This window comes from Astatotilapia calliptera, chromosome 15 (genome assembly GCF_900246225.1).
Source record: "Astatotilapia calliptera chromosome 15, fAstCal1.2, whole genome shotgun sequence".
In the NCBI taxonomy this organism is placed as follows: Eukaryota; Metazoa; Chordata; class Actinopteri; order Cichliformes; family Cichlidae; genus Astatotilapia; species Astatotilapia calliptera.
In genome coordinates, this window is record NC_039316.1 from 39109742 (window position 1) to 39133957 (window position 24216).

Consider the following 24216-nt stretch of genomic DNA (forward strand, 5'->3'; position numbering starts at 1 on the left):
ACCACAGCCAACAAACTCCAGACTCACCTGTGAAGGTAGCAGGAAGGAAGGTGAGGATTAGATGCTGGGAGCTGATGCACTTGGCATAACATCTCCACTGTGGCGCAGAGCAGCTGCTCTCCAACAACAAGGGCTCTTCATCCACAAGGTCTGCATTGCTGAAACTCTGCCAAACACAACAGACATTTGTCACGAATACAGGAAAGACCAACGAGGGACCTGAAGCAGCTCCCACTGCAGATTTCCAGTGTGGTTGTGGCCTCATTACCCGCAGAAACAGTCAGAGAGCTCAAAAGGACTATTTCAATTTATTAGAGAAATGTTTGCATTCCTATCCCATGATTTACTTTAGTACGTTTAACTAGAAACAGCAGACTGAAAGAAAACAATACAAGTATCACAGACGTGTGTGGCAATCAAGCCTAAAGGCACCAACGGCTGTAAGGATTCAAACATTTTCAAAGGCTTCAACAGATCATCACTAGCTGCATTATAACAACATAAATAAAAAACACTTAAAAGTGACACAGGTTTGGTTTTGTGCAAATGTTGGAGATCACCTGTAAAGTGCTGGTTGACCCCATCACCTCTCTGCTGCTGCCGGCCGTGTAGAATGACGTCACCGTGTCCTGTTTCTCTGGAGGCTTGACGCACTCCTCTAAAGAAACCGAGACGACAGAGAAACTGATAAAACAGAGAACAAAACACTCATATTTTGTTACTCTCCTATCATTCTTTTCCAATTATAATGGGATCATCTACCTCCAGGAGATACTCTGGCTAGATTCACGTGCACTTGGACACAGACTCGTACAGACCTTTAATAACCGGCAGGGAGAAAGGAGCGACGTGGCCGTCTCGTTCCCGCTCCAAGATGTGATGCATGAAGGCGACGTGGTCCCCGTCAGCTAACGGGATCTCTCTGTCACTCAGCTCGTTCTCCAGGCTGGTGTGGAAGAGGCTGAGCAGGAGCTCATTGGGCAGGCAGTGGGAGCTGTTCATCTGCTCCTCACTCCCCGTCGCTGAGCACAAAAAGGGAAACGCGCTCAAATCGATTTATTATATTTATTTATTATCATTTCTAAGCGTATAGATGCATGTTGTAGGACACAGATGGAAGTGAGATGCATTAAGATCAGCGAGCCCTCATATACAGTGCGCTACTCTGTCTAAAGCAGGTAGACGTAAAACGTGCTGTACATACCTGTGCTGAATGTGACGAAAAACAGCTCAACCTGCTGGCATTTTGGGAGCAGCTTAATGAGGTCAAACTGGAAAGGGACCATGTGGATGCTCTCCTCAGAGACCAGATGTTCTCCTGCACGCACACATAATGGAAAATCATCACATTTTCAAACAAGCAAAAACCGGAGAATCGCATCCGCTGAGCCATCAAGGCTTTAATGTATTCAGCTTTAGTTTAATGTTTGACTAGAATGAGCTCAACAAACGTCTAACAACGGCAGACTGAGTGCTAACACTTCAGCGAGGCACGACTCTTGCAGGCGTTTCTGTGATGTGTGACGTTTTGCTAACGCTGATTAAAAGCTACGTTTGTTACCTTGTGCATCCTTGAGTCCAGCTGGCAGAGAGCAGACCTGATCCTTATTCTGACACAGCTGGCTCAGATATTCAAAGGTCATCATGGTGGACATGCAGGCCAAGTCCCTCGGGAAGATCTGCAACACAACAGGGATGCGTAAACCAAACCTGCTGCTTTTGACGAGCAAAGCTTCACGTACACAAATGGAGCAAACTGAGCTCTAGTTTGAGAGCAGCTTGTATAAGCCAGCTTTTCGTACTGCTCGAGGGAGCTCCTGGTACTTAAGGCCCTGAAAGGAGCGGTGCTGATCCGTGCAGTTCACCGTGCCGCACTGCGGTTCCACCCAGCATTCGGTCACGAGGTTCAGCTCCGTGTCCAGGTCGACTGCCTCCACCTCGGTGTCATTGTCGTCGTCGGTGGAGAAGCTAGAACTCCACGAAAGACAAAACAAAATGCTGAAAATTGAAGAGTTCAGCTGAGCTGCACAAACATTTTGAACTGTGTTAAAGGGCTTCGTGTTAGATTAACACTTTGCAGACATCGACACAGCATCAGGGTATCTCAGATTAAATGACAACGACACGCTGCTGGCAGAACATAAACATGTCAGTCACACAGCTTCTTCCTCATCACTGTCGATACCACACGCTGACCAGCTGCAGCTTTGCAATAAACATGAATAAATCAGTCAAACTGAGCCTGGATGTAAAATGCTGCATTATGTACATGTTACTGTTTTTTAAGAGGTTCTGAGGTTCAAATGAAATCCACCGTTTCTGGTTTCTGTTGCTTATTTGTAGCTTTAATAAACAGGTGAAGTAAACGTAGACTTTGATCACGCTGAACTCAAACCAAGTGACAAACATTCCTGTTGCTTTTAATAAAAGCTGCGTCCTAACAGCGTGTCCTGGTCTAACCTATGGGTACTGCCAGGCTTACCTGTCCTTCGTTGAGGTAGAGTGAGGGGGAAACAGGATATACTGAACAATACAAGAGTGACTCTCTCTGTCCACGTCTCCTGATGTTCCCTGAAGACACAAATAAAACCAAATCAGGATCACAGAGAATCACTTTGGGAGAGCAGTTTGTCCTGCTGTTCTTTACCTTCATTGGCAGCTCGATCACCAGGTTTATAATGCCCTCGCCACTGGCAGCAAAGTTGAAGCCTTCTGACAGGCGGATCCTGCAGACATCAGGACAATTTTAAGGTTTTGCATCTCAAAGAGAAGAAATTTGTAAAGAGAGACACGGCACTTAAAGAATCCTGAATTTAGATCAGAATCATCTTTGTTTGTTCCAGTTTGATTTATGGGAGAGCTGCATAACCACAGAGTAGATACCATCAAAACCACGGTGAAAAACTGCTGCTCAAATGCGTGCATTTTTTCCTCTGGCTCATTTATATTCGTAGCTGTGGTATTTTTAAATAGATCACATTTAATAGTTTGAACTTACTCCGAGAGCACGGACAGGATATGGGCAACAGCCTGCATGGCTACAGCCGGTCCCTGGCTGCTCTGCACGGCCCACACCCAACGCTGGTGCAGGAAGTAACGTGACAGAGAGGCCAGCGTCGAGGAGGCTGTGCGGTTTGCTGCCACGCTGAGGGGTGCAGCGGTGTTGGAGGGCAGTGGGAAGGTCTCCATGTTGAAGATGAAGGGAGTCCTGAAGTCTAGAGGAAGCTTGTCATACCTGCACAGGATCAGCAGTTAGTCTCCATTCAGTTGCTGTTGGTAGCAACAGCAAACTGTGTAACCAGTACTTTTAAGTGGTTATGCATTTATTTATTTATTATTAGATTACATGACCTTCCTCTGGTGGCCTACTATGACATGGACCGACCTGATTAGCAGCTTTTCCAGAGGCTTACTGACCACCACCACACAGGGTCTGTCAGAGAGCGCAGGCTTGGGAGCAGGGATGGAGGGAGACTTGGATGGAGACGGGTGGCCCACAGCCTTCCTCTTGGTTTTGGGTGTTGCCTCTTTGTTCTGAACACGATGAGGGAAGCGAAGCTTGAGGATCTGCTCTCGCAGCTCATCCACAATCTGATTTTAGAAAACAAAGCACAACACGAGTCTCACAGAGAGTTACAAGTGGAGCAGTTTGTTCCCCGAGCATACATGTGTCCTATAACCTCCTTTCATGTTTTTACAAAACTGCTCATAAAAGAAACGGAGAACCACATTTTATAAAAACAGTGCACGAAAAATACAATACTGTCATCTACTAACAGCTATGGATCATAACACTGATATTGTATTGGCCCCATGTTTTTTGACTGAGTACCTTGTTCCTAATGTGGGCCGGTGTGCCGATGGGGAAACCCAGACGCAGGACCATGCAGGGGGTCTTTGAGATGACACGCACCAAGTAGAAGGAGGTGGGAGGCTGATCAGAAGAGCTGCTGAGAAAAAACAAAGAGCGTTGAGGCAGAAGCAGTGAGTCTTAAACATCATCAGCCAACACCACCTGTGGTCTCACCTGTATATGAGTTTTACATACGAGTAACCCTCCACCAGCACGAAGCTGCTGCAGTCCCTCAGCAGTGACGTGAGGGCCGAGTGGGAGATGCGACACTGGATGGTGCTGTAGCGCCCGTTGTTCCCAGGTGTGTGCAGATGTTTGGGGACAGGCCTGCAAAGGTCAAAGTATTGTGGTAGCAATGAAAGACTGGCAAAGAAAAACAAGCTGATATAAACAAATATGGCTGATAAAAAGAATACAAGAGCTTCATTATTCTTAATGCAAGCTCAATCATCCAGGTAAGGAAATCTCAGTGGTTGTTGATCAGTGGTCATGAGGATTTGCATAAATAAGATGAAGGAACTGCCCTCCCAGCCCTTTGTTCCCTCAGTGGGCTGGTTTCAGTCACTGTGCAAATGTGCTGTTTATAAGATTGAAACCTGCAGTCAGCTGAGACTGAAGACGTCACCTGATGATGACGAAACGTTTCTCCCACAAAACGCTACGTCCAGATAAACAGAATCAACTTTTGGAGATTCATTATTCTTACATATCATGCTCAAGGATGATGACAATGCGATGCATGTGTAGCCATCTCTGCCAGAAGTTGGCGTCCATGGAGAGGATGGGCTTCCAGTATGATGCAAACTGGGACTGAGAGGAATCTTTGGATCCACTGTGCTGCAGAGACAAGACCTGGAGGAGGAGGAGAGACACGACAGCGTTAAGAGACAAACAGATAAACAGAGCTGGTCTCTACAAACACTACATGTTAGTAGGTCCCACACAGCGGGAACAATAAGAACGATTTGTGAATATTTAGGTCCATTCTGGTGTCTTGCTTCATAAATCTGCAGGATTTAGGAGCATTCGGGATGAAAGTTTCCCAAGAAAAAATGCAACTACGCAAAAGCAACACTTTGTGACACACAGAGTTTTTAAACCTTGCACCAACACAGATCATAAGAGTTGGTAAGTTCCCAACATAGTGTGAAGTATAGCAACAAGGCTGACCGGAGTGGTGGAGCCAGGAGGGATGTAGAACAGGGGAACTCCATTTTTGGTGCTCTCAGGAATCATGTAGTTCTCAGGCATCGAGTTAAACGACTGCAGGTGCACCAACATCTGATCAGTTTGGTTGATGCTGGAAAGGACAAACAGCACATGGATTTTCATATCAATATGGCTACATGATGGTGGGATCGCACAGAGTCTCTAACTGGAAACCAGATTCCAGTCCTCATGTCGTACCTCTGCAGTGTGTTCCAGAAGCGCCGGATGACAGAGGTGCGGTACTGGCTGGTGATGGGTTTCCTCTGGGTGCAGCTGATGTCGTGCAAGATGTCGTAGCTCCCCTCCATCGTCACCTCCACTCTGGTGGTTCTCTTGGAGGGGTCCAGTGGCCAGGAGGCAGCCGCGAGATACTCAATGTGCATGTTGTGTTTCCATAAGAGCACGAGCTTCACCTCCAGCTGAGTCCCACCTAATGTCACCAGCAGCTTCAGTCTCAACACAAACATTCAGTTTTCCTGACTTGGTGTGAGATGTTAGTAAAGACACACAGCCGTTTACCTTTAGTGAGGCTGATGTCAGTGATGGTGTAGCCCTCTCTCAGTCTCACAGACAGCACGCTGATTAGATGAGCATGGACCTCCTTCTCCGTGTGCTTCTTCCTCCTCATGACCAGAGCAGGGTTTCCACTGGCCGACACCAGGTGCTCGTTGAACAGCTTGTGCTGGGAAACTACAAAAAACAGAAGCAGTTAGTATGTGTCATGATGATTAGAACCATCACTATCGTCTTCATCACTAACAATAAAGAGATTATGGCCTACAAACGCTAATAAGCTGACAATGAAGAGCAAGAGGACTAGCGATAAATGCAGCAGTGTTTGAACTCCTCGGACATTTTTGTAATTCTATGTATTCCTTCATATGACCTGAAATATAACTGGTTTTTCATATAATGTAGCTAAAGAGATCCCAGGTAAGTAACTGTTAACAATCTATGGAACTAAGAGAATTCAACATATCTTGTATTTGTGATACGCTTAAGATTAATATTATAATTCAGCAGCTGCTTTTCTGTAAAAACTGACAGTAAAATGTAAAAAAGGCTTGGTGTAAATCAGCGCTCCTCAACCTTTTTTGCTCCACAGACGGTTTCATGTCAGACAATATTTTTAAGGTGTCGCGGATAAATACAACAAAATAAAATGATGCGACCGAGACAAAAACTGTGGTGTTTTGTAAATATAAGAATAAATATTAATTCACTGTGTAACTTTATTAGCAGCGTCCTCCTGAAATGCACCAACAACATGAGAGTAACATCCTCCTCTCTGCCCCTTAATGCTCTCTGGTCACTATGGTAACGCGTAAATATTTCTTTCAAAATAAGACACAACTGCAACACAGGAAAGACCCAGGGAACCAGAGCTAACGATAAAAACCCTGAAAACCATAAACTTCACACCGGAGCCTCAAGTCTCGCAGCCCGGTACCAAACGACTCACGCACCGGTACCGGTCGTTTGGTACCAGCGGTGTCAACCAGAGTGCTGTCCTGTGAGGCCTGATGGGGGAACGCTCATATATTCATGTAAAATGAGTCATTAAGACTGAGGATTCAAAAAAACGTTAACAATAAAAAACACAGCTTTTGTGTTTCAAAACAAAGAATAAATATTTAGATTCTGCACCGTTTTAAAAACTGTCAGAGCTCATTTGTGTTGCATCCTGTCACTGAACCAGTGCTCACAGGACTGATGAAAAAACTAGCATCAGACTTGTACATCGTTGTCTCACCACAGAAATACTCTGAGTTCATGGACTCGGGGCTCTTGAGGAAGGAGTATGTTAGAAATGCTTTGTGGTAGGCATTCATCTCCTCGCTGTTTAGGTCCACTTCAGGACAGCTGGGCAGGTAGGAGCCAAAAGTGGCTAATGAGATGAACTTCATCAGCTCGACGTTGGGGATATAGCCAAAGCTGCAGTCGTAGGAGTACGCCCCGCCAACCTGTGCATGCAAAAACAGGACTCAGAGACGAGCAGCTGGAGAATCCCCTAAATATCTTTAAATAATAATCATCATCACTTCTATTGTGGAAAACGATTGTTGTGACTGCTTTAGATAACAGTTCTTGCACACAAAAATGTATATTCAGAATACAGAGTTAGATTCTTGTCTTTACTTGTACAAAGGAGCAGGAGATGGTTCCACTCCGGAGCTGGTTCAGCAGGGTTTCACACATGGCCACATCAGGAACACTCGTGACCCCGTCCGTGATTATAATGATGCCTTTGACAGAAAGACAAGTAAAGAAAGGAGTCGGTGTTCCAAGTTTATTCTTCTTTGTAAAGCACTGGCAACTTTATATCCATCGCTCCAGGATCGTCACATAAATGACTGTCATGTGGTACAAAACCATTCGTTAAAAACCTTTAAAAGTTACAGGAAGCTTATGTGTGCTTTATGCGACTGCATTTACTTGTTCATCAATGAAACTTAACGTTAAAAAACAAATGCACGCAGAGTTTCAACCTCTCTATTTTTATTTCTCTCATAAGTACACCTGTCATTTTACAGAAGAGAAACTGAGTGCATCAGTGATTTAACCTGTCTGAGAGTGTGCACTCTTCCTCCATCAATCATGTCATAAACTCAATAAAAACAACAGTTTCTTGGCTTGCAGAATAAAGGAAGCCATGACAAAGTCCCAGATGTGTGACTTCAGTGGTTCACATCAGATCAATAAGTTGACCCATACAGCAGGAAAACAACATCAGTAATATCTGATGGAGTACTGTGTGCTTTCAGATGTTAACGGTTATTTCTGAGGAAACAATCATCCAGGTAAGAAGATCCCAAAAGGCTGATACTCTTCATCAGCGTTTTCACGTCTTCAGTCTCAGCTGACTGCAGGTTTCAATCTTATAAACAGGACATTTGCATAATGACTGAAACCAGCCCACTGAAGGAACAATGGGCTGGGAGGTCACCTTCATCATAATTATGCAAATCCTCATCACCACTGATCAATAACCATGAGTCCCATTCACAGAGAGGTGGGGAACGGCTGCAATCACAGCATGTAAGATGGAGACAGATGCACCCTCTGCTTCAGAGGTGGTCGTTCCCTTTTCACAGAAATGTGCTGTTTATAAGGTTGAAACCTGCAGTCAGCTGAGATTAGTGACGAAACTCCTCCCCCACTGAAAACGTGCAGATGAACAGAATCAACCTTTTGGACTCTGAGGAAACAGTTCTCTTGATCTGTGGATGTCAAGTGCAAAATCATCTGCATAAAAACAGATTTGTTCTTAGAAGAGACGTTTTTTAAATAAGGCACGACAACGAAAGAGAAACTGCTAAATAACACCTCTGATACTTGAAGTGTAACTTCACCAACCTGCACTGGAGTTGGGAGGCAGCAGCTGAAGGGCCAGGATGCCCTGGCGTACCATGCTGACCAGCCCCATTTCAGCTGACACCATGGAAACACTTTGCGTCCGGTGGGGGTGCTCGTCCAAGCCGCTGCTATGGTCACTTGAGTTCTGTGACGGCTCCACGCACTAAGAAGCAAAGGAAATATAAATGTGTTAGGACACATTTAATGCACAACATAGAAGGCAGGATTTAATGCCACACTCATTCTTTATAAAGCAGCATTAAACTGTGACACGCTTTGATGTAGACTCACAAGCTGCCCCCAGGTGGAGGAGCTTTTAGTTCACTTTGCTGAGGGCAGTTACAACATGTGCTTTCATAGGTGGACAAGGTGACGCACTGAATGCAGTGCAAAGTCTGCCCCTGTTTGTTTTCTAGCAAATAACAGTGAATAATGTCAGCAGGGAATTGTGTGTTTGTTAACATATCAGGATATCAGCTACTCGCTCCCCTGGGATCATCAGCCGTGTGATGAGAGACGATATTTTACTGACCTGCATAATCAGTCGACCCACAAAAAGACTCAGACATAGCTGTTTAAAGTCTGGCCCTTCTTCCCAAAATGAACCATTCAATAAAGATCTTTGACAGAAGATCTTTTTCTTAAAAACAATGACCTGCTACAAACAGGGGTCACAAGTAGGGATGGGTACCGGTGTCTGGTCCCATGATGGCACCGGTTCTGACATAAACAGTAGTAACCAGACCGAAAAGCAGCGCACATTTCGGTGCTTTATTTCGGTGCTTTTTTTTCACTTCTAGCCAATCATTTTACGTTTCCAAGGATAGTAGGCGGGCCCAGGTACGTATGTTCTGTTAGAGCAGAGCTACAGATTAAAAATGTCCAAGACGAAGCGGTCAAAGTCTGGCTGTACTTCACAGCAAAAGATGCAAACTCAGCAGCAACAAGTGCTTTAAGCTGATACTGTGATACTGTCAAAGGAGGTAACTCCTCGAATCTGATGAAACACCTGGCGACGCATAGCGGGTTTTTAAAAGCCGAGAAATGCGCCGTATTTGATAGCTTGCTGCGAGCCCTCACACCGAGCACATCTACTGCAGGTGTGGTGCCTGTTATCGGACCCGGAGTTAGCAACATCCCCAAAAACCCGAAGAGGAGAGTCCTGGCCCCTAGCCCTGCCAGTGTAGCAGAAATGATGAGGATGATGATGCAGCAGCAGCCGTTCTTCTCTGCGTGAGGAGCTTAATGTTGTTCGTGTGTAATTTACGTTGAGTAGGCTAACCACGTTATTACATTAATGCATGTAAGGTGAGCTAGCAAACATCATCATAGCTACATGCTGCTGTCTTCTTGTTTGATGGCAGATGCTCCCTTCACCCTGGCCAAAAAGGCTAAAATGACCAAAGAAAAAGTGGGAAACAGCTAAACATTAGGGCTGAACGATATATCGCATTTGCAATAATATCGCGACATGATCAAGTGCAATTTTCTAACCGCAAAGGCTGCGATTATGCTCTGGACATGTCCAAATTCATGGGCTGCATCCTCCTGAGGCCGCATTTGTAGACCGATTACGTCACAGCGACGCGCCGAAGGCTGTCCAAATTACTACCATATCCCAGAATTCATAGCGCGGCCCAGCCAAACTCCAGTTTCCAACAATGGCGGCCGCTACTAAGTTTTAAAATTACTCATACTAATCTTTCTGGGTCACAAAATAAACTTTTAACATATTTTCAGGCGAGAAAGTAGCTGTGTAAACATCAAATATCTGCTCGGTTTATCAAGATATCGCATATTTGCAAAAGTGCTTCGACGTTTTCAGAGGCGTCTGCTACCCACCAGCTCGACAGCTAGCCGGGAGCTCGAGGGTTACTGATGCGGCCGAGAACGGCACAACTCCGGCACATCATTTTCAGATCACCGCGGAGTTTCGCTGCTCGGGTTAAACGTGATATATAAGTCACTTAGACAACCTAAAAATGTTATTGTTGGGCTTTTTTCAGTGTTTTGTTTGTTCGTGAGTAAATCGGTTTGGCTGAGATTAAAGTTATTAGATTAGATAAAATAAAACTTTATTAATCCCCCGGGTGGGTTCCTCCTTGGTTTTCACACAGCTGACTAAACGTCAAACAGAAAACTTATTAAACAGAAGTGTGAGACAGTCGAGAATTTACACCAGTGTCTGGTTATATTTTAGATAGCAAGAAGCAGACGGCCGAGTTTATTAAACTCCACCGAGACAGCGGTGACGCTAATCAGAACTAGACCGTCCAATTTCACGCCTTTAAACTTTAAAGGCGTGTTTGTGTGTGTGTTTATACAATTGCTATTATGTTTGCACTTTATGTGTAATGTTACTGACTGCAGAGTTCTTTTTCTAACTTCGCTCGGTGTTTCACTATGGGAATCGCCTCGGCGTGACCAACTACGGAAGCTCCAATGACACCACGTCTGTCTATGACAGACCTGTCGAGCCGTGCTCAGGGCTCCGCCCCCTCGTACTAACACGGCCGACCAGCTCCTCCTAACTCATTCTTGCTTTCTTCCCGTGAGAAACTACTTTGAGCTCCCTCAGCGCATCCAGGCTAACTTGATTAGCTGCTTAACAGTTCTCAGGCGTCCCGTGTAGGAGTACGTCGCCGAACGCAGTTTTTCCGGTTCCAGTTTGGATCGTGCTGAGTAAGTCCTTCGAAAGAAGTGTACTTAGAGTTGCACTGTGGAACAGCAACCGCGTCAGGCGAGCTGTCCCAGCGGTTCCTGGTTTTAGTTAGCGAGGTAGCCGACGTTGTGTGACTCGGGCTAACGCGTTACGGCGAGCTGTTCGTTCAGTGTCCGGCTAGCATTAACTTGTTAGCAGGCCACGAACCACATTAGCGTCTCACTAGCATTAGCTTGTTGGTCGACGTAGGGTTCGGTTAGCATTAAGTTGCTAACGATATTGGCTAGCGGAGTGCAGCCAACGTGTCACGACGAGCTGACTCCCGCCGCGACTAGATCGGATTTAACACCCGCTGCTAGTCCTAGCTACTTACGGGCTAACGTGTCGAGACGAGCCTGGTGTAGCCTAGTCTCACCCCTTTCCGCTAACCATGTCTACGGCTCCTACTCCCGCCAAAAAGTCGGAGCCGAAGGCTAAAGAGGCTGCATCCCGCCCGTGCCCCGCATCATGCGGTGCCACCATCTCGGGCAGGGACCCTCATCCAATGTGCATCGTCTGTATGGGTGCCAAGCATGCTCAGGCTTCACTGGCGGACCCTCAGGGATGCCCACACTGTGCTTTGATGCCAGAGAAAGTCCTGGAAAGGAGGCTGAGAGTAGCAGTAACGAACAGTCAGGACCCCTGCCTGTCGGCTGCTACTGCTACGAGCGATATCCGTCATCCGCGAGCCTCCACAAGCTGGGCGGACATGATGGAAGAAGAGTCCCCGCTCATGCCCCCATCGTTCGAGGACCTCCTCGATCAAAACGTGGGCGAGCCGGGTGGCGAGGACGCGGAGGGCGATGCCGACTCCGACCTCCTCGACCTGGAGGACATGGATGAGGAACAGGAGGATGACTCTACCTTTCCTCCCCAGCAGTCCAGGCCACCGAGTGGGGCTGAAGTTGCACCCCTGGTGGACAGCAATTTGTACGAGGTCTGTAAACGGGCTGCTGCCAAGCTAGGCATCCCATGGCCAGCCGCCCAGGATGCCGAAGGGGCAGAACGTGACTTGTATGACGGCAAGAGGCTCCCACCAGCCTTGCCGCCATCAAAGCAGCTTCTGCCAGCAGTCCCAGCCTGCATGAAAGAAATGAGTCGCTATTGGTCAAGCCCTTTTAAAAGCAAGCTTCCGACCAAGGGCTGCTCTAAGCTTGAGATCCAGGGGATGGGTGAACTGGGGCTGACTGAACCCCCAGCAGTGGAGCCTTCAGTGGCGTATCACCTTCACCCTAACCGCAGGGCAATCTCAGCTTCTTCTAGCATTTCTTTGCCCAACAAGATAGATCGCCTCACGGCATCTATTTATCAAAGGACATACAAATATGCTGCACAGTCAGTGTGCTCGCTTAATGCAGTCACACTGCTATCAGCATATCAGGCAGAAATTCTGGAAGACATGGGCCGTCAGCTTGACTCGGGTTCCCCGAACCCAGCCCTCTGGGATGAAATCTGCGTGGTTAATGATCTCATTCTTCGCTCCTCCAGGGGAGCAGTCCAAGGGTGTGGTCGCGTTATGGGCCTTGCAGTCTCGGGTGAGAGAGCCTTGTGGCTAAACCTGTCAGGCCTGGGTGATGCTCAGAAGGCTGAGGTCATGGATGCAGCCTATGACCCAACCAAGGGTCTCTTTGGCCCAGCCCTGGAGAGAATGAGAGAAACAAGCACCCGCAGAAAGCAGGAGGGTGAAGCATTCAATCTCTGCTTACCCAGAAAACCTAACTCTCAGCCCCAGCAGGTGCCAAGAGCTGGCTTTGCAGCAACAGCAGCAGCTGCGAGAGGGAGACAGAGTGGGGTCAGAATGCAGAGAGGAGCAGGAGGCCAGCAGGGTGCCCACCAGGCCAAGGTAGAGAACCGAAGACCTTGGGGCAAGCATTCCTTTGCAGCAGTTGCTGCAAAGAACAAGCCGTCACACCCCGGAGAGGGAAAAAAGAAGCGGTCAGCCTAGCACACCTGCAGCATTCTGTGTCACCCCTCTTTTCTTCCCCAAAGAGAAGGAAGGTGTTAGAAGGGGTAACCAAATCACTCCAAAGTTCAGGGTCTCCGGAAGTTTCCAGTTCACCAGGAGCACCCTCTCAGTCTCCTCCTCCAGTTCAGGGAGGACAGACTTGTGGACAAATGGCGCAGTGTCACCAAACACTTCTAAACACTCTGTCTGTGTCACCAAGCACTGCCCAGAGTCACCAGACACTTCACTGTGGTTTGGGGGTAACAAAAGAAATAAAACATGCATTTCTGCAGCCAGGCAGTTTGCCAAGGGCAGAATGTCCCCCAGTTTCAAAATAAAAACAAAAGAAAATCACTGCAATTTGTCTTTGTTCCCAGCGGGGGGAGCTCACGCTCTTCCCGAGGGGGAGAGCCCCAACTCCTTCCGGGAGACAGGGGTGACGTCACGCTACCGCTTCTTCAGAGGCCCGCTCGCAGAGCGGCTGGAGCGATGGCGCGCATGCGCAGTTCATCCCTGGGTCTTGTCAACCATTTCCCATGGTTACAGACTACAGTTTGCGGCAAAACCACTGAGATTCGGCGGAGTGTTAGCTTCTGTGGCCAGTCGCGATTCAGCGAATGTGCTGGAGGAGGAAATATCCTCCCTGTTACACAAACAGGCGATCGGAGCGGTTCCGAGCGAAGAAGCTCAGCAGGGCTTTTACTCCCGCTATTTCCTCATCCCGAAAAAGGACGGAACGTCGCTCCGTCCTATTCTGGATCTGCGTGTGTTAAACAAGCATTTGAGAAGTACACGTTCAGAATGCTCACACACAAGACGCTTTGTCGCTCAATTCACACAGGCGATTGGTTTGTTACAATCGACCTATCAGACGCATATTTTCACATCGCCATTTATCCTCCACACAGGAAATATCTCAGGTTCGCTTATCAGAGCGTAGCGTACGAGTTTCAAACTATCCCATTCGGGCTATCCTTAGCTCCGAGGGTGTTCAGCAAATGTGTGGAGGCAGCGCTGTCTCCGTTAAGGAACAGCGGCATCAGAATATTTTCTTACATAGACGATTATCTAATATGCTCACGATCGCGCGAGCAGGCGATCAAAGACTCCGAGGTGGTGGTGAATCACCTCACGGAGCTTGGGTTCACTATCAACCTGGAAAAGAGCCACTTGGAACCCGCACAGTTTACAGAGTATCTGGGGCTCAGAATAGACTCCATCTCTTATCGTATCGCACTTTCAGAGCGGAGGATCGCATCCTTCACTCACTGTCTTTCCCGTTTTCAGCTGGGGAAAGTCGTGCGGTTCCGACTCTGTCTCCGCCTCCTCGGCCTCATGGCCTCGGTGATATCGGTGGTACACTTGGGGCTGCTTATGATGAGAGATTTTCAGCGGTGGGTCGCTTCTCTGCAGCTGTGCCCTCGCCGACATCTCAGTCGTGGTGTAAAAATAACGCAGCCGTGTATTGCGGCTCTCCGGCCCTGGAGGAGCCCGACAGCTCTCGCGGCGGGGGTACCGCTCGGGGCAGTATCATCCAGGGTGACGCTGACCACAGATGCATCCCTGTCAGGTTGGGGTGCAACTATGATGGGCAGAGCAGTGAATGGCGTTTGGTCACAGAGACTCACTCTGAATCACATAAATGTGCTGGAGCTCCGCGCGGTGCTCCTAGCCTTACGGCATTTTCTGCCGTATCTCCGGGGTCAACATGTTTTAGTGAAAACAGACAACTCCACTGTAGTTGCTTATATCAACCGCCAGGGCGGCACCCGTTCCCGGCAGCTACACAGGTTAGCCAGGGAAATAATTATGTGGAGCAGCACTCGGCTCCTCTCCCTTCGGGCAACTCACGTGCCAGGAATTCTGAACAGGGGGGCGGACCTCCTGTCCAGAGGAAATCCACTGTTCGGAGAATGGAGGCTTCACCCACAGGTGGTGGAGCAGATTTGGCAGAGATACGGCCGGGCTGCCGTAGATCTCTTCGCCTCGCGAGAAAACACACAGTGCCCCCTGTTTTTCTCCCTGTCAGACGCACGCGCCACTGGGCGTGGATGCGCTGGCCCATTCATGGCCAAAAACTCTGCTGTATGCTTTCCCTCCCCTCAGCCTGATCTCCCCAACACTGATCAGAGTGAGGGATCAGGGGCTGTCTCTGATTTTAATAGCTCCACGGTGGCCATCCAAACACTGGATAGCAGAAATCATCCAGCTTCTGGTGGACGAGCCATGGCCACTCCCCATCCGCAGGGACCTTCTGTCTCAGGCGCGGGGGGAGATATACCATCCCCATCCAGACCAGGTTGCTCTCTGGGCCTGGCCCGTGAAAGGTGGAATTTGAAGGCAGCAGGCATGCCTCCGAAGGTTATTGAAACCATTCAGAATGCCAGAGCCTCCTCCACCCGTTCCATTTACAGCAGTAAATGGCGTGTTTTTGAAGAGTGGTGCCATGAAAAGCAGATTATCCCTTTTCAGTGTTCAGTGGTGGAGCTGTTGTGTTTTCTTCAAGACTTGCTGGACAAAAGGAAAGCTTTTTCCACTATAAAGGTCTATTTAGCAGCTATTTCAGCCTGCCACGTGGGGTTTGGTGATAAACCTGCTGGGCAGCACCCCCTTGTAGGTCGCTTCATGAGAGGAGCGCGTCGAACGCTCCCAGTTTCTAGACCACTGGTCCCTTTATGGGATCTGTCAGTCGTTTTAGACGCCCTCTCCCACCACCCCTTTGAGCCTATTGGGGCAGTGGGGTTGAAGTTTCTCTCTCTTAAAACCTCTCTGCTGTTGGCTCTAACCACAGCCAAGCGAGTTAGTGAATTACAGGCTCTGTCTATTCACCCCTCTTGTCTACAGTTGGCCCCGGGACTCACTAAAGCACTCCTGAGGCCTAACCCAGCCTTTGTCCCTAAAGTGTTGGAAACATCATACAGGTGCCCTACAGTAGAGCTCCTAGCTTTTCACCCCCCTCCATTCTCTTCCGAGAGGGAGCAGAGGCTGAACACTTTGTGCCCTGTCCGGGCATTGGGGACTTATGTTGACAGAACAGCTGGATTCAGGAAGTCAGATCAGCTGTTTGTTTCCTGGGCCTCCCCTCACAAGGGCAGGCCCGTATCACGCCAGAGGCTAGCTCATTGGATTGTAGAGGCCTTAGCTCTGGCTTATAGCTGTAAGGGCTTGCAGGCCCCCCCGGGACTCCGAGCACACTCCACTAGGGGTGTGGCCACATCCTGGGCGTTGTTCAGAGGTGTATCAGTCCAGGATATTTGTGCGGCAGCAAGCTGGGCTACGCCGCACACGTTTGTCCGGTTTTATCGGCTGGATGTTGCACAGTCATCCCTGGCTCAGACGGTGCTGGATTCTGGTGCCTCAGGTTCGACCTGAGATCCTGGAGTAGCACTGGAGAGTAGCTTCGGGAGCTGGCGCAATCCGGGAGTGGGCCATATCTCCCATAGTGAAACACCGAGCGAAGTTAGAAAAAGAACGTTGGGTTACTTAACGTAATCCCTGGTTCTTTGATAACAGAGTGAGGTGTTTCACCAACACTTCCCTCCTTGCTTAGGCACGGAAAGAAATCTGCTTGGAATGAGTTAGGAGGAGCTGGTCGGCCGTGTTAGTACGAGGGGGCGGAGCCCTGAGCACGGCTCGACAGGTCTGTCATAGACAGACGTGGTGTCATTGGAGCTTCCGTAGTTGGTCACGCCGAGGCGATTCCCATAGTGAAACACCTCACTCTGTTATCAAAGAACCAGGGATTACGTTAAGTAACCCAACGATCAGTAAGATGTGTGTATTTTTTATTTATTAGTTTTATTTATTTAATATTATTTTGTAATTGAATGACTGTCTAGTAGTTCACAGATGTCGAAAAACTGAGTGTGGTAAAGCCACTGATTTTTTTATGTATATTTCTGCAATCTGCACATTGTACTGACTTTCATTTTAATGTTTACACCAGGGTTCCTTGTCAGCACTTTATGCTCAGATGTTTGTAAGCTAAAAATAAACTATTGTGTATGTTCAAATATACTGTTGTGATTGAAGAAGTTAAATAAAAATGTCAGTCATCAATTCATGCATCACCTCATGTCATCATAACAGAGGTCTGTCTTCCAGGAAAGAACAGTTTAAAATTAATGTAATATAGTATTGGCCATACTATATGATGTATTGCTTGTCTTTGTTTAATAATACAGAAGACAAAGACCTTAAAAAATAATCGCATATCGCATCGCAATCGCAATATTGGGGCAAAAAATCGCAATTAGATTATTTTCCATAATCGTTCAGCCCTACTAAACATGAGAGGTTTTTGGACAAAGTTTGTTTTTTCCATTGATTAAGCACTGCTTCCAGCCAAGAGTGATACCATATATGCCCCATAGCTGCAGAAAAGGCTAACATTGTTATCTTTTTACAAAAAAACAGCTGAACATGAGAGGTTTTTGGACCAATTTTGTGTTCTCCATTCTTTAAGCACCGTTTGAGCACCGTTTAAGCACCGGCACCGTTTCAAAAGTACCGATTTGGCACCGGTATCGGATAAAACCTAAACGATACCCATCCCTAGTCACAAGTGAATCCCATGGGCGTAACAAACCTGCCGCAGTTGGCTAAAGTATCACACCCATGCTGTTTTTGGTAACCATGGATACAACAGGTGCTTGTGGTTGGAAGCCAATCGTGGAGAGGATGTTCGGGGTCAAACTGAAGAGCGATGCTAATCTAGTCTGATAAAGTAGGATGTTGTTTTATTTTGCTTGTAAGGCACGGTGGAGCTTTACAGGGTGCTGGTGAGAGCTTTTACACTTGCAGTGTTTCTCTAATAGTTACAGCATTCTTGCTAGCACAGTGTCATTTCTGCTAGTGTGCACTCGCCTGTTCGTGCTGCTGATGCAGGACTTCTGCGATGCTACTCTCCAACGCTCTGAGCTGCTGGTAGATGTGATGCAAGAACTCATCCAGGTCTGTTTTATCAAGCTGGCATCCTTGGACCAAAACCTGCAGGGAACAAAAGATTAAAGACCATCAGAGAACTGCACAAACATCTACAGCAGCCTAACATCTCCCACAGAAACTAACCCAACGTGTGCTTTGGTGGCTGAAATGTAGTCAAACATAGTAAAGACAGAGATTAAAGTAAGCGTGAAGCACTCCACACCAATGTGGGCTGGGCAATAAACACGTGCTGGAGAGAGAAACTCTGCTTTTCTTGGCGTTAAGTTACTCTCGAAGACATTTGTTTCATTCATTTTTATGACTAAAGTAAATTACAGTCATTACCTGATGTGAAGGGAGGCCAATGATGGAGGAATATGCAAGGATGGTGATGAAGATCTTAGGCTTGAAAAATCGATCTGTTCCAGGGACTCTGAATGGTTGAACCAGACCAGCCAGACACCTGGACAAGGCGTGGAAGACCTCATCAAAGATCATCTCGCCTGTGCTGTCATCCTGCAGGACACAAAACCAACGTGTAACACAGAGACACCAAATGATCTGGCATATTGTACACCAGAGGCAGGACTCAGTGTGAGCTGTTTCCCTCAGTCTATGACATTCATACCTGCCCAGTTTAGGCAGAGGTTTTATATTGAACTGAACACATGTTCTTTACATGCATCAATGAAGCCACTGTGAGAGCCCAGGTCTACGTCAAAAAAACGTTAAACTTGAATTAAAGTCTGTTACTAGTGGAGCTGACTCAACCAGTGGTGCTCTGTGCACAGAAGCTCTGCTGTGCAGACTGAAGAGCCGGTCTGATGGATTTTCACCACACAGAATAACAGTTTTAACATTAACATCAGGCTGATGTGGAAGTTCAGGATGAGGCTTTGCAGGAAGGCCTTATCTTAACGATTAGTTATGTCTATAACTTCTGTTCCCTGAAGGAGAGGAACGAGGTACAACACATAAGTATGGGATATCACGCCCTCGCGTGTCCTGGCTGAAGAAACCTTTATTCACGCCTTTACGGCAGATGACGTGTGATGACACGCGCAAGGCCCCGCCCGCACATATAGCCGCTGCCATCACCGTCATCCCTCAGTTCGATAGCCGCTCTTCACCGAGCCAACTGCTCAGTGGGGCCACCCTGTGTTGTACCTCGTTCCTCTCCTTCAGGGAACAGAAGTTATAGACATAACTAATCGTTCCCTTTCAGTCGATTCACTCGGTACAACACATAAGTATGGGACCTATATACACGCCCCGCAGAGCAGCCACCGAACCGGAACGGGACCACCACATCCTTAGTGAGTGGTAGACCCAGCAGAAAGGACAGCATGAGCCACCGAAGGGGCCGTAACGTCCAACCGATAAAACCGCACAAAAGTGTGCGGCGACGCCCAATTAGCCGCTGCACAAATATCAGCCACAGGCACCCCTCTAAAAAGAGCCCATGAGGTCGCCATCCCCCTGGTGGAATGAGCTCCCACCCCGTGGGGCAACGCAAAACCTCCGGTGCTGTATGCCAGCGAGATAGCTTCCACAATCCAGTGGGACAGCCTCTGTCTGGACAGAGCTCTACCTCTATTCGGATTAGCGAAGCAGACAAACAACTGGTCACCCAAACGCACATCCCGAGTGCGCTCAATGTAGGTGCGTAGCGCACGCACCGGACAAAGAGAATGCACCCTCCTCTGCTCCTCAGATTCAAAAGGAGGGGAGCAAAAGCTCAGCAACTCAAACTCCATTGAACTATAAGATGCAGGCATGACCTTGGGAAGATAGGCGGCATTCGGACGCAATACGACCTTGCGGCCATCAGGAGAAAACTGTGCGCAGGCAGGATGCACAGACAGCGCATGAAGGTCCCCCACTCGCTTCGCCGAGGCCAAAGCGAGAAGTAATGCGGTCTTATACGAAAGAAGTTTCATATCTACCGACTCAACGGGTTCAAACGGAGGGCCACAAAGGGCCTCCAGCACCAAAGACAAGTCCCAAGCCGGGACACTGGACTTAAGCACGGGCCTCAGCCGGCGAACCCCTTTCAGAAAACGCACGGCGAGGGGATGCGCACCTGGTGTCACCCCGTCAAAACCGATATGACAAGCAGATATAGCCGCTAAATAAACCTTGATCGTTGAAAACGAAAGGCCTTTATCCAACAGCTCCTGCAGGAATGTCAAAACATCCACAATAGAGCACTGAAATGGGAGAGTGTGGCGGTCCTGGCACCATCGCTCGAAGGCTCGCCATTTGTAAGCGTACAAGCCTCTAGTAGACGAGGCCCTGGCGCTCTGAATCGTCGCTACCACACTAGGTGGCAGACCCTTAGCAACCAAGTTTAACCTCTCAGCAGGTAAGCATGAAGGTGCCACAGATCCGGGCGCGGATGAAACACTTCCCCCCCCGCCTGAGAGAGGAGATCCCTGCGGAGAGGAAGCTGCCAAGGACTTGCTGCAAGCAGGCTGATTATTTCTGCATACCACGACTTCGCGGGCCACCAAGGGGCCACCAGGATCAGAGAGAGGGAATGCCGACGCACCCTCTCCAGAATTGGAGATATCATTTCCACTGGGGGAAATGCATACAGGAGCACGTCTGGCCATTGGTGCGCTAGCGCGTCCAAGCCCAAGGGTGCATCGTGGTCGATTATGGAGAAGTACAGGGGGCAGTGAGCATTCACCCTGGAAGCAAAAAGATCTATTTGCGCCTCGCCAAATAGATCCCAAATCTGAGCCACTATTGAAGGGTGTAACCTCCATTCTCTCACCAGAGGACCCCCCCTGGAGAGAAGGTCCGGCCCCAGGTTCAGGTGGCCCGGGACATGGGTGGCTCTTAGAGTCAGAAAATGAACACTGCACCATAACAGCAGAGAGCGAGACAGCTGCAACAGGGGAAGAGAGCGTGTTCCTCCCTGCCTGTTTATATAAGACACCACTGTTGAATTGTCCGTCCTGACTAAGACATGCTGGCCCTGCAGGACTGGACGGAAACGCTTTAGAGCTAAGAACACTGCCAACAGCTCTAAGTGGTTGATGTGCAGCTGGCGCTGAGCCGCGGACCAGATCCCTCTCACTGACGCACCCTCGCACAGCGCTCCCCACCCACTTAGGGAAGCATCTGTGGACACCACCTTGCGAAACAACACCCTCCCAATCCGAGAGCCCTGGTGCAGTAGCCCGGGCTCCCTCCAAGGACGGAGAGCTAGCATGCAAGACGCAGTTACCGGCAGCCTCCTCCGGAGGTGACGCGAAGCACACAAACGGTGAGAGAGAGTCCAGCGTTGAAACGCTCTCATTTTCAACAGCCCAAGCGGCACTACGGCGATCATAGATGCCATCATGCCCAACAAGCGCAATATCGTCTGGAAACGCAGTCTGCGTCCCAGCTGAAATTGAGCGAGGCAGCGATGAAACGCGGCCACTCTGTGCTCTGACAACCGTGCGCGGCTGGAAAGAGAGCATATTTCCAGACCGAGAAAAGCGATCTGTTGACCTGGGATTAGCGAGCTCTTCTGAAAGTTCACAGAGAACCCCAGTGTCTGAATGTGTGACAGAACCCGCGACAGCTGCGTCTCCGCCTGTTCTCTGGAGCAAGCCACGAGAGCCCAGTCGTCCAGGTAGGCCAAGATGCGGATGCCCCTCTTCCTGAGGGGCGCTAGCGCTGCCTCGGCACATTTCGTAAAGGTGCGGGGAGCGAGCGACAGCCCGAACGGCAGCACTAGGTATTCGTAGGCTACGCCCTCGAACGCAAACCTCAGAAACTGCCTGTGTTTCGGGTGTATAGCGACATGAAAATAAGCATCTGTTAGATCGATTGTCGCAAACCAATCTCCCGGGCCGACTGCACTCAGGAGCTGTCTGAGTGTTAGCATCTTGAACCTGTAAGTTCGCAGGTACGTGTTCAAGACTCGCAGGTCGAGGATGGGACGAAGCCCTCCCCCTTTCTTCGGAATGACAAAATAACGGCTGTACCAACCTTTGTCCGTCTCCGAAGCGGGGACCACCCGTATTGCTCTCTTCTGTAATAGCGCCTGTATTTCCTCCCTGAGTACCAAGGCTGCCTCGGGGTTGACAATCGTGTTCACGACTCTTTGGAAACGAGGCGGCTTGACCCGGAACTGCAACCGGTAACCCATGGCAACGGTTTGCAGCACCCACGGAGAGGGGGCGCAAGCGCGCCACTGAGGGAAGTGAGCAGCCAGCCGGCTGGCCTGCAGCACTGACGGCGGGCGCCGTCGCCCCCCAGTGTGTCTGCAGGGGACTGCATCCCCTGCCTGACCTGGCTCATTTCGCCTGCAGGTTGAGCATTTGAGATTGTTTGAGAGTAAACAACACTCTTTATTGATTGCAACATGGGAACATGTACATTTATACATTTTGTTGGGTGCACCTTTTTCCGGGGCATAACGATGAAAAACAGCGGGAACACTCGATGTGGTCGCTTGAACATTCAACACATCTGAACCGTGTGCAGGGGTTATGTGCTTGGGAGACCGCGATAGGGAAGTGCAGCGCCTTCTGGGGCTGACAACCTGAACAGAACTTAAGCGGCACCTCTTGTGCGGCAACAGAGGGGTAAGAGCAGCGTCTCCCTGCGTCTCCCGGCCTTTGCCCCAGGCCGACTGGCGTGGAGCTCGGGCCGGAGTACGTGCTCTCGCCGGCGGCCCTCCCACTCCAGCAGTGGGCGCCGGTCTCTTGCCAGCTGTCAGAGGAGCGGCGGGCCTGTGAGAGCTAGCAGTGGGCTTGGGCTGGGGCTGGCGTCTGGGGATGATGTCGCGCAGAGCTTCCGTCTGCTTCTTCCTCAGATCGAATCTAGCCTGAATGGCTTCAAGTGAATGTCCGAATAACCCAGCCGCAGACACTGGTGCGTCCAGATACACAGCTCTGTCTCTATCAGGGACGTCGGAGAGGGTCAGCCACAGGTGCCTCTGCGCCACCACTGTCGAAGCCATCCCTCTGCCCAGGGAGAGCGCTGCACAGCAAGACGCACGGAGGATGTAATCCGTGGTGACTCTAACCTCGTTAAGAAGAGGTGACAGCGGGCTGTCCTCCGGAACCAGCGATCCAAGCTCCGCCAGGCACATTGCTTGGTACGTCTGGAGCATGGTGACGGAGCTCATGGCTCGAGCGGTGCCGGCCTGAGCCCGATAAATCTTCTCCAGCTGCGAGGCCGAGAATCTGCAGTGCTTGGACGGCAGAGTTGCGGGGCCACCGACACCATGGTTATGGGACGGGGCCAGATAAGCAGCCAGAGACGGCTCCATAGGGGGTGGGTTAGCTAAACCAGCTCCCTCGGCGCCGTCCAATTCCATGTACTGTCCATAGCCGGGCACAGTGACGCGGGTAGACAGAGGTTTGTCCCATGACGCTGTTAGCTCGCAGAGAAAGTCTGGGAACATGGGGAGGCAGTTTTTGGCCGTTGCGGGCTCCGGTGGAAGGAAAAAACCCGCAAACCGCGACGGCTTCCGAGCTGGTGGAGGAGAGGGCCAGTCCACCTGCAGCTTCTCAGCGGCACGGCGAAACAGGGAGAAAAGAGAGGTGTCATCGTGGACCGACCGGCGCAGCAGCGGCGGCATATTGGGTCGACAATGAGCTCTCCCTGCTCATCCTCCGACAAACCATGGATGTCCAGGCCGATGTCCAGCACGTCATCGTCTTCCTGGGGAGCGGCTGGCGGGCTTCAACCCAGGCTGAAGCCCGTCAGCGCTCCTGCATGGTTCCGGTCCGTCATCGGCTAACCCGTCAACGTATTCCATGTGGTCAGCCCAGCTAATCGCGGGGACATCGACCTGAAAATTTTCGTCTTCGGACTCGGACGAAGCCGGGGCTCCAGACTCGGAAAGAAGAGGGGTCATGCCGTGCGACAGCCGAGCGTCCCAGCACTCTTTCCACAAACGTCACCCGTCTTCCAGGTCGAGCGTCGGGAAGCTGGCGACAAAACGCACAAGCTTCGGGCTCCGTCGACGCTCTCCTAGCGTGGACGATCCCCAGGCAGACAGGGCAGGCATCGTGCTGGTCGCTGTCGTGCAAAGAGAAACCACATCCCTGAGGACAGGGGCGAACAGAAGATTTCTGCTTTGCTCGCTTCGGTTTGGAGTCCATTCCCAAAACGCAAAGCGAAACGCTGCACAAGAAAAACTTGAAAATAGCGCTCCGCGGGCAGCCTACGCACCAAGCTGGGCGGTGGAGGCTAACACCAACAGGGGCAGTTAAG

General features: G+C 49.6%; 1 protein-coding gene across 3 annotated transcripts in view; it reads right to left on the minus strand.

Annotated features, from left to right (window-relative positions):
* szt2 (SZT2 subunit of KICSTOR complex) overlaps window positions 1-24216 on the minus strand; it is a 148865-nt gene that overhangs the window by 95147 nt on the left and 29502 nt on the right. Inside the window, exons 1-21 of one of the 3 annotated variants that reach the window (XM_026194042.1) lie at window positions 18337-18540; window positions 17932-18054; window positions 8420-8582; window positions 7202-7308; window positions 6816-7026; window positions 5582-5752; window positions 5261-5492; window positions 5024-5153; window positions 4560-4705; window positions 4028-4180; window positions 3833-3947; window positions 3386-3591; window positions 2999-3235; window positions 2648-2726; window positions 2483-2571; window positions 1803-1968; window positions 1562-1679; window positions 1205-1318; window positions 819-1022; window positions 561-658; window positions 28-166 (exon numbers count right to left, since the gene is read on the minus strand). In XM_026194042.1, coding sequence (XP_026049827.1) covers window positions 28-166; window positions 561-658; window positions 819-1022; window positions 1205-1318; window positions 1562-1679; window positions 1803-1968; window positions 2483-2571; window positions 2648-2726; window positions 2999-3235; window positions 3386-3591; window positions 3833-3947; window positions 4028-4180; window positions 4560-4705; window positions 5024-5153; window positions 5261-5492; window positions 5582-5752; window positions 6816-7026; window positions 7202-7308; window positions 8420-8582; window positions 17932-18054; window positions 18337-18489 — 3154 coding nt within the window. In that variant the 5' untranslated portion in view covers window positions 18490-18540. Of the gene's footprint in view, window positions 1-27; window positions 167-560; window positions 659-818; window positions 1023-1204; window positions 1319-1561; window positions 1680-1802; window positions 1969-2482; window positions 2572-2647; window positions 2727-2998; window positions 3236-3385; window positions 3592-3832; window positions 3951-4027; window positions 4181-4559; window positions 4706-5023; window positions 5154-5260; window positions 5493-5581; window positions 5753-6815; window positions 7027-7201; window positions 7309-8419; window positions 8583-17931; window positions 18055-18336; window positions 18541-24216 lie in introns of those variants that run through there. The other 2 variants (XM_026194041.1, XM_026194043.1) reach the window with 2 other exon arrangements.